Source organism: Oryzias melastigma, linkage group LG17 (genome assembly GCF_002922805.2).
Source record: "Oryzias melastigma strain HK-1 linkage group LG17, ASM292280v2, whole genome shotgun sequence".
Lineage (NCBI taxonomy): Eukaryota > Metazoa > Chordata > Actinopteri > Beloniformes > Adrianichthyidae > Oryzias > Oryzias melastigma.
In genome coordinates, this window is record NC_050528.1 from 6,876,690 (window position 1) to 6,887,019 (window position 10,330).

Sequence of the window (10,330 nt, forward strand, 5' to 3'; positions counted from 1 at the left end):
CTAAAGAACTGAAAAAAGCCTAAATTAGCCAAAACAACTACCATTTAGCTGAAACATCATCTCCAAAACAGCCTGAAAATGAGTTAAAAGCTTGTATTATCTTATGCTGCACAACATTTGTTACTAACTCCCCTGAGATGATCCTGTTTGGCACAGAGGACCTTTTACTTTGTAAATAAGTTATTTGAAAATAAAAATCACATTCTGAGAGATGCTAGATTCTTTTTATAGTTTTGCTTTTGTTCATGCAAAAAAAAAGAATTAATATTATTAAAAAAAAAAAAAGGTCATGAATACAAATTCAAATTTCATTAAGACTAAAGTAAAACTATACTGCTCCTTCTAGGTTTTGATCAGTAGAAAACAAACCCAAATGGCTCTTTTACTGTTAAAGCTTGCAGACCTTTGGTCTAGATGATGTACGCAACATTGTTCCATGAAGACAAATCCAAACGTAGCGGCGACATGTCAAAATCCTTGCAATTACTCCACATTTCAGTGAGTTTAATGTCAATAGTGTTTATTGTGACCTAGTTCCTCCGCTGCCGAGCAAAAAAAGAAACCCAATCAAAGCAGGAAAAACATGATGCAACGCTGGCAGACTTTACATGCCTCTTTCATTCAAAGGCGTCTCAGGATAAAAGGGAATTCGCAAAAATGGCTGTATGGCGAAAGCATGTATGGAGCAGATATGCTGATTAACCTGCTTCTGCCTGAGCCGTGTTGTTTTGTGCTGCGAGCTGGCTTACAGCACAGTGTGCGCACACTCCACACCTCCGGATAATGATGCAGAGCTGGGACCAAACAACTCCGAGAAAGAGAGGCGCTTTTTGATTTTATTTGGTAAATTTTTAGTTTATGGGGAGATTAGCAGCTGCAGATCTGTTACTCAGAGATTCACTAAAAGAAAAAGAATCAAACCTTCCTGTTTAATCAATTTAAAATAATTAAGATAAAAAAAGAAAGAATGAAAGTGAAGAAGTTAGCACTTCGTTTGACCTGTGGAAATCATTTTTTCCCTGAGGCAAGCTGCTGCAGTTAGCCCTGTTAAATGCAGGAACCACAACAAATACTACACACATTTTTAAGCAGTTCCGCAGTGGTAAACATGGGGGGAAAATTTAGCATACGATGACAGCGAGAGCAGTGTGACAAAAATGTCAGAATCTGGTGTGAAGATCACAAAGCAGGTATGAAAAACTGTCAAATTTAACCCCAGAAAATGTTCCTTTTTCCCCCAAAAGGATGAATCTGTCCTGTTTTAGAAACACATTAATGCTAAGAAATGTTTATCTAATGCAGGGGTGTCAAATTCAATCGCAAAAGGGGCCAAAATCCAAAACACACCTTAGGTCGCGGGCCGAACAGGATAAACATTTATAGAATACACTAAAACAACATTTTTTAAACTTGAAAACCGAAATTTTTTAACATATTTATGAACTGGATATATAGCATTACCTGTGATAATGCTGATGTGAATGCTGTAAAATGAATTTGGCTAATGAAGATGCTAGTGCTGATAGCTGAAAACACTGGTTGATTTCTAACTTAAATGTTTGCTAAATGCTGAATTTGTCAAAAAACTAAAAATCAGCTTAGGTTAGACAAAACAGCTAGAATGTAGCTGAAAAAAATAGCTGAATTTCAAAATAGCATAAAAAACTTAAAAAAAGGCTAAATTAGCCAAAAACAGCTAGCATGTAAATATTAGCTTAACTCCAAAGCAGCCTAAAAAATGTTGTTAAAAAAGCCTAAATTAGCAAAAACAGTTAGCATGCTGCTGAAAAAAATAGTTAAACTTTAAAATAGCATAAACATGAAAAAAGCTAAATTAGCCCAAACAGCTAGCACGTAATATTAGCTTAACTCCAAAGCAGCCTAAAAACATATACCGAGAAAGTCTGACTTAGCCAAAACAGCTAGCATTTAGCTGAAAAAATAGCTGAACTTCAAAATACCCTAATAAACTGAAAAAAACTAAATATGTCAAAACAGCTACCGGGTAAATATTAGCTCCAAAGCAGCCTACAAAACATTTTCCAAGAAAGCTTAAATTAGAAAAAAAACGCTAGCATTTAGCTGAAAAAAATAGCTGAACTTCAAAATAGCCCAATAAACTGAAAAAAAGCTAAATTAGCCAAAATAGCTGTAAATATTAACTAAACCTAAAACAGCATGAACATTTTTTAAAAAGCCTAAAGTAGCCAAAACAGCTAGCATTTAGCTGAAATATTAGCCAAACTCCAAAACAGCCTAAAAAAATCTTAGTAAATGCCAAAAAAGTTAGCATGATACCAATTTTAAAACTAAAAATGTGAACAAAAATATGAATTATAAAATAGGCAGGAATATTATTCCAGAATAGATCAACTTAAACCTTAAATAACTTTCAATATTTTACTCTCCAAAATATATTTTGTCATCAGGTCATTAATAAAAAATAAATTAAAATTATCTGGAGGGCTGGATTTAATTAACCGGAAGGACGGATCCGGCCCCCGGGCCTTAACTTCAATACATGTGATCTAATGTGATAAAACTGGAAAGGAAAGAGGAACTCTGGGATGAATCTCTGCTGGAAAGGCTCCCAGAGTGCAGCTGTCGCTGCGTCCAGTTAAATTCCGTTCACATGGTTTCCTCTCTGCCGCTCAACAATACCTGCGTGCAATTAAACCAAAAAGCCTGCACATAAATAAATGCAAATTAGGACGAAGGGTCTAAGCAGACATGTGTTTGACAATCTCTCCAGCAGCTCTGCCTCATTCTTTTCATTCCCGATTCTGATGTTATCTTCTTTTCTCTCTGCTACCACCCTCCGCTTTCCTCGTTTGAAACCCAAAACCGCAGCTTCCCTTTTTCACAAAAAAATCAAAATAAAATAGCTGTTTTTGCTCTCTTCTTGCTGTAAGATTTAAAAAAAAAGTGGAATAAAGACGGAAGAATGGATCATCTCCTAACGTTCATTTTTTTTTTTTTTTTTTATGAAAGACTTTCTGAAAGGATTTTGCTTGCTGCTGAACCCTTCTCACCTGCAGACTCCTGGATTCAGTTGTCCTTGATTTAGCCTTTTAGCTCTCTAGCTTGTAAACATGTAATTTCATCCTCTATTCACCCACAAGCACTTGTGCGGACGGACACAATCTAAATTACAGTTAATTGCCATTCAAGTTGGCGCAACTGAATCCAGGCCGAATGCTACAAGCTTCCACTTCTGCCTTCTTTCAGTGAATTTGTTGTTTCTGCTGCAATTGAAAAAGCATCTGTTTTCCTTTTTTGGGGCAAATCAGCTGTTCTTAGGCCAGATAGCCTGAGCAGACACACTTGATGTGAGTGGTGGCAAAGTGAGTCATTGCACGGTGCCTGTCTGTCGTGGTGTGTGGGGGCTGTTTCTGTGCTTTTGGGGCCCCAGTGCAGAGAGGTGGCTGGCCATCTGTGTTTGACATTATGCTTTTGTCTTCTTTTTAACAGGTGGAATGTTTTATTCATTCTTGGTGTCATAACATTTCCTCATCAGCTTGCGTTCACCTCTGTCCTTAACTTGCATCCTTGACGGTTCCTCCTGCTGCTGTGTTGTTCCCCGGTCGTGAGCTGCTTTGCAGTGCATCGTTTTTCTGTATCTTACCGTCATCTTTGGTTCTCATCTTTACTATATTGTTCAGGATAATCACTTACTCAAGCAGGAAAGCAATTGGAGTATTATTTTAATTTAAAGACCCACTCCCATCCTCTTTTTTCAAAGCATTCCATGGCTTTTTAATTACAGTTCTGCCATTTTTAGCCAAAATCTAATATTATATCGACTGTATATGAGAACTGGACTGACTAAGTGTGACATCACTCATAGAAAAAATGGTTTGCTTCCAACTCCAACAAAATTAATTCAATTCAGCCACCGTTTTTTCACGATATGGATACCGCTAGACTTCCAAATCGTAAGCAGTGATTGGTCTGAGATTTCTATGACAACCACTCCTGCCAATCAGGAGTAATCTTGTTGGGAGGCCACACCCCCACCACTTGAGAGCTGGATTGAGAGAATCTGTACTTTTATTCTAACAAATACAATGACTTTGTTAAACAGGATGTGCGCACACTTTTTTTTGGTATGCAGTCTACTATTAAAACAACAAAGTCACTTTCAACTTCAATATTGACAACTAATACCCTATTTTGAGTCTAAAATGCAATGTTTATGTATTAGTATTTTAAAAAAACTTCATAGTAAAAGTACACAAATCTCTGTGAGGTGACAGTGCAGGACTTGTAGAACAAAAATATACTAGTTAAGGCCTGGAATTATGAACCAACAACTTCTAATATGTCTTCAGTCAAAAATACTATGTTTAAAGGGTAACCAAACCCTAAATCAACGTTTTTGTCTGTTTTCTATGGAGCTAAATTGGAGCCAATATTATTTAAAAAAAAAAAGGAAAAAAATATTGTTTGGCCGAAAAAAATGCAAAATGTCTAAAACTTTTGGCTATTCTCAAATTAAATTTTGATATTTTCAGCTTCAAATTTAGATTTCAAAACAAAAAAAATCAATTTTAAAACTTTTTTTGCTCAGTTTCACATCTTTTTTTTTTTTTTACTTTTGACTCTTCTTTTTGTTTTTCAATCTGAAGATTTCAGTTTCAAAGCTTTTGGCCCCATTGTGGCACCTTGGGGCGGGGCTAACGTGAAGGACCAATCACAATCAATGAGGGTGGTAACGTCAGTCCCGGTGCGTTCAATGAGAACTTGGATAATTATGGACACTGGTAACTGAAGTTACTACCCTCATCGATTTTGATTGGTCCTTCGTGTTAGCCAACGGGCCACAATGGGGCGAAAGTTTTGAAAATTAAATTTTCAGATTCTAAATCAAAAAAAATATTTGAAAGCGAAATTTTGAGTTTTTAAACCTAAAAACCAGAACATATAAGCTGAAAATATTTTAGAATAGCAAAAAGTTTTTGTCTAAAATGTTGTTTTTTTCCTCATACTTTTTCTTCTTTTTTGAAAAAAGGTGTACTTCTGTAGCGTGATCGCCCCCTAGTGGCCAAAGTGAAACGTCCTCCAGGAGAAGCAGAACAATGTTTCCAATGTTAATGATCTGAACATTTTTGTTAGAACTTCTCCTTCAGAGAATCCATGTAACACTGTATGATATTAACAATCTCATTATTACACTGATACATTTTACAGTTTGTAAACTGTATCAGATTAATATAAATACATTCAAAACCTATAGTAGATTATTAATGTATTTCTAAACAAATTTGTACAAATGTGTAAACTCAAACTTGAATTGAAGAATAAAAAAAATCAGAATAGAATCGATCCAGGCTCTTATGAATCAAATCGTTTCTGGAAATTATAATCAATACTAAAAAAAACTCAAAAACTTCTCAGTAAGAGTACAGAAATCTTTGAGAGAATTTTGGAGTTTCAGCTAAATGCTAGCTGTTATAGCTAATTTGGCGTTTAACTAATATTTTAGCTTGCGATCAGCTTCAGTAGTTTCAGCTATTAGCTTTAGTGATTTCAGCTTCAGCGTTTTTAGCTATCATTTTCAGCATCTTCAGCGGCCAAATTCAGCTTACAGCATTCACACCAGCATTATTGTAGGTTATGCTTTATATCTAGTTTCTATTTAGCTTAAAGCTAATGATAGTTAAGATCTGTGTTTTACATCCAGTTTGTGCATGACCGGATTAGTCGACTAATCAGAAAAAATAATCGGTGATTATTCGACTATTAAAACAATCGTTTGTGGCAGCTCTAATCTGCAGCCAAAAATGTTGATTTAGGGTTTAAATTTTCTCATGTACTCTATCATCAGAAAAAATGCCTGAAAACACACTTTTAATGGGAGTGGGTCTTGAATGAGAATCCATAAATCTTAAAAGGACAGGAGCGACGTGTCCTGAGCAGTATCCAGTAAACGTTGAGAGTGTGTAGAAGCTGTTTTTGTTGCTAGACGAAGTGAGAAGTTGTCTTACCTGCTGGTCTCTCCTTTCTTTCCAGGACAGCACTCTCTCAGCAACAGCAGGGACATCAGCACCATGGACACCCTCCCCCTCAATGGTAATTTCAACAACAGCTACTCCCTGCGCGACGATGACTATGAGGCTGTGGGGGTCCGAGCCCCAGGCGACCTGGGGGGTCTGAACCTGGACGACGCCGCCTTTGAGAAAATGATCATATCCGAGATTGTCCACAACAACCTAAGGCCCCGAAGGGCCCCCAAAGCCCGCGATACCCCGAAGGAGAAGGACAGAGGCCTGCCTCCCCAGACCAGGGTCACGGTGGACCGAGGAGGGGGCGGCGGGAGTGGAAGCGAGGATGACGCCATAGTGGCTGATCATCCCGAGGCCTTATCGCCGGTGAGAGGGGGCGAAAGAGGGGGCCACACCACGCTGGAGCTACTCCTGCACCCCCATCACAAGGAGGTGCTGGAGGCACCCCTTTTACCCCAGAGGACTCACTCTCTGCTCTACAGCGCCCAGAAGGCCCCCCGGCGCCGGGAGGGCCAGAACGGCCACGGCTCTGAGACTGGCGACGCCGACGAGGACGTGGCGTCTCACTCGCCGAACAATAACAGAGACTCCCTGTACACAAGCATGCCAAACTTGAGAGACTCTCCGTCTCCTTCAGCTTCGCCGTACCCGCCGGAGGAGGAGGAGGAGCTCTCGCCGTCTCCTCAAAGCGACAGCGAGGGCGCCTACCACAAAAGTTTGCCCGAGCTCGGGGACGGGGCGCCGCCGCTGTCCTACTACCACATAAACCGAGGCACCAGCGAGGGGTGCATCGTGCCGCCCAACGCCGAAGACTGTGCGCAGGAGGGGGAGGCGCCCGCCGACGGACAGATGCAGCTCATTACCAGCCTCTGAGCAGGCCGCGCATGTTTGCACAGACGGGCGCTCTCAGCTGTTGTCAGACGCTCCCCACTCGCCCTTCCCGTCAGCACAGGAAGTGAAAGGACGGCAAACGGAAGGAGTTAATGACCTTTGCACACGGATATCATTAGCACACAAAACACATCCAACGAAGGCCAGGCAAATGTGGGCGTCGCCGCATTTGGACTAATGAGGTGCAGTTTCTTGTACTGAAATTGAAGGATGAGGGATTAAAAAAATAAAAACACTCAAAGGAACGCACCATGAAACTCCTGACGAAACCTTGGGGGGACTTTTCTGAACCAGGGTCTTTTTAGAAGAGCAGAACTAGAAGTAGTGTGGACTCCACTGCATCGTCAGGACTGTAAAGTAAAGAAACCACTAATTCAGACTCAGGCCTTATATTTTCTCTATTGCACATTTAACTATTGTCAAAATAACAGCTGAAGAAAATATATTTTGCTGTACCACTGGTGTAAAAAAAAAAGAAAAAGAAAAAAAAGAAACGGCAACCGCTCCGTAGTTACGCCCTTTCAATGTTAGGATCCTTCAGACGAGGTTAATAAAATGGTGGAAATGTGCTTTTCCTCTCACACTTGACTTGCTGTAGTATGTTTGAACATAAAAAAAGGTTTTGAGAGATATCGGTCCGTATGGAAATCATGCTCACGTCTCTGCTTGTGAAGTGCTTTTGCGTTCATGGATTTTTGCCCGTAGTATCTTTGTCCACACCAGGCCATGCACAGATTTTAGAGGGAATTGGATACTTGTGTAATTTACTTGAAAATTGAAAAAAACTTTTGTTCATGTCATTGCAATATAGCCATCTCGGGAGACATGTTATATCCATTGACACTAATTAATTTATTAACTTTTCAGAAGGAAAAAAAAAACAACAAAAAAGGTCGGAAAGTGTGAAAAGTTGCAGCACTGATTAGGTTGATTTCCTTTCTTTTGTAAGACCCATCATCAGCTGGTATTTAATTCAACTCCTGTTTGATATCAAATAAATGTGAATTTTTTCTTGTTCGCAGACGCCTGGTTGCTTATTGTTATAAAATTCACTTTATAAGATGCATTTGGAAATTTATGCAAGTTGAAAACTCTGAAGGAACAGTCAAGTTTGCCAAAATGTTTCATTTCGTCTGAACCTTCATCTTTTCTGTGTTTTTGCTGTGTTCCCTTTTGCCAATACTTTCAGATTAATGTTTAAAGCTGCAGAGCCTTTATAAAACTCTCCAGTGCTGCAGAGGTGGGATGTGTTTTTGGGAAATATTTGCCAAATTCTTGTTAAAACAGGGGTGTCAAACTCAATCACACAAGGGAGCAAAATCCAAAATACTCTTAAAGTCGCGGTTCAAACAGGATAAACATTTATTGAACACACTAAAGCTAAACTTTTAAAACTGTAACTTTTTAACATAATTATGAACTAGATATAAAGCATTACCTGCGATAATGCTAGTGTGAATGCTGTAAGCTGAATTTGGTTGCTAAAGATGCTAATGCTGATAGCTGAAAACGCTGAAGCTGATAGCCAGCTAAAATGTTAGCTAATTGCCAAATTAGCCTAAAAAACAAAACAAAAAAACTGTTTAGCCAAATCAGCTAGCATGTAGCAGAAAAAATAGCAAACTTCAAAATAGCCGAAAAAACTGAAGAAAGCCTAAATTAGCCAAAACAGCTAGATGTAGATATTAGCATAACTCAAAAATAGCCTAAAGAAATTGAAAAAAAATCCTGAATTAGTCTAAACAGCTAGTATATAAATATTAGTTTAACTCCAAAACAGCCTAAAATTTTTTTTTAATTTAGCCAAAACAGTTAGCATGTAGCTGAAATATTAGCTAAACTCCAAAATGGACTAAAGAAAAATGGAAAAGAACCCTAAATTAGCTAAAACAGCTAGCGTGTAAATATTAATCTAACGCCAAAACAGCATGAAAAACCTTTTTAAAAGGCCTAAATTAGCTAAAACAGCTAGCATGTAGCTGAAATATTAGCTAAACTCCAAAATGGACTAAAGAAAAATGGGGAAAAAAAGCCTTAATTAGCCAAAACAGCTGGGTGTAGATATTAGCCTAACTCCAAAGCAGCCTAAAATAATATAAAAACCCTAAATTAGCCAAAACAGTTAGTGTGTAAATATTAATCTAACTCCAAAACAGCATAAAAAACCTTTTTAAAAGGCCTAATTTAGCCAAAACAGTTATCATGTAGCTTTAATATTAGCTAAACTCCAAAAATGGACTAAAGAAAAACGGGAAAAAGCCTTAATTAGCCAAACAGCTAGCACCTAAATATTAGCTTAAATCCAAAACAGCCTAAACAATAACAAAAAAAAGAAAAGCCTAATTAGCCAAAACAGCTAGCATGTAGCTGAAATATTAGCTAAACTCCAAAATAGCCTAAACAATAACAAAAAAAAGAAAAGCCTAATTAGCCAAAACAGCTAGCATGTAGCTGAAATATTAGCTAAACTCCAAAATAGTCTAAAAAATCTTAGTACATGCCAAAAATAATTTAAAAAGAGCTAGCAGAACGCCAATTTTTAAAACAATAAATTATACACATAATTATATTATACACATTATTACGCATAATTATGAATAATAAAAAAGCAGGAATATTATTCTAGAATAAATCAGTTTAAACCTTAAATAACCATAATCAATATTTTACTCTCCATAAAAATATACAAGTTAGAAATGAGTGCGATTATTAACAATAAAATAAAATGATCTGGAGGGCCGGATCCGGCCCCCGGGCCTTGACATGTGCGTTAATGAGTGAGGATGTGTCACTGGAAAAAGTCCACTTAATCTGTTCCAGATCCAGTCCCAAACATTGCATTTGGTCTGCATTCAGTCTGAAGATTTCTGTCCAAACCGGATCAAACCGTGTAAACAAACCACATGACTAAAGATCTCTTCAGTCATTGGCCAGTAGTCATAGGGGCGGGTCAAAACACAAAGAGAAAGATGTCAAGATTGTTCACTTGTTCAAACTTTTTATTTCACTGATCAAGTTGAATGTCAGGTTCAACACTTTTTACTGCAACTTTGGTTTGGTGGAAACATGCTGCTAGGAGGACGCTACGCTACGAGGTATGCTAATACGTGTTTACGACATACATTGTTGGGAAAACAGTGTGAGAAGCAATGAGTCTCACGTTAAAGTTTATTCAGCCTGCATTCATCCAAGCACATTTTAATGAGCTGCTGCTGCTCCACGTTTGTCCACTAATAACCAGCTACGGTGGCTGTTTTGGTCCATTTTACTCTTTGTATTCGGACTGAGGAATCTCAGATCGAACCGAAGTTCAGTCTGATTGGAAACGAACCGAGACCACCTCCGAAGATGGGTCGGAGAGCGGTTCCTGGTCCCAGACTAGGGTCCGCTTGCACGTATTGCTTTATTCCGGATTACAAAACTCTAGTTTAAAC

At 38.3% G+C, this 10,330-nt stretch overlaps 1 protein-coding gene across 12 annotated transcripts in view; it reads left to right on the plus strand.

Moving 5' to 3' along the window:
- LOC112147179 (adhesion G protein-coupled receptor L2) overlaps positions 1-7,919 on the plus strand; it is a 168,723-nt gene extending 160,804 nt beyond the window's left edge. For 5 of the 12 annotated variants that reach the window (XM_024273361.2, XM_024273363.2, XM_024273366.2 and 2 more), the window contains one exon: positions 6,013-7,919. In XM_024273361.2, the coding sequence (XP_024129129.1) occupies positions 6,013-6,878 (866 nt within the window). In that variant the 3' untranslated portion in view covers positions 6,879-7,919. Of the gene's footprint in view, positions 1-3,290; positions 3,345-6,012 lie in introns of all 12 variants that reach the window. The other 7 variants (XM_024273368.2, XM_024273371.2, XM_024273369.2 and 4 more) reach the window with 4 other exon arrangements.
- The last annotated feature ends 2,411 nt before the right edge of the window (positions 7,920-10,330 follow it).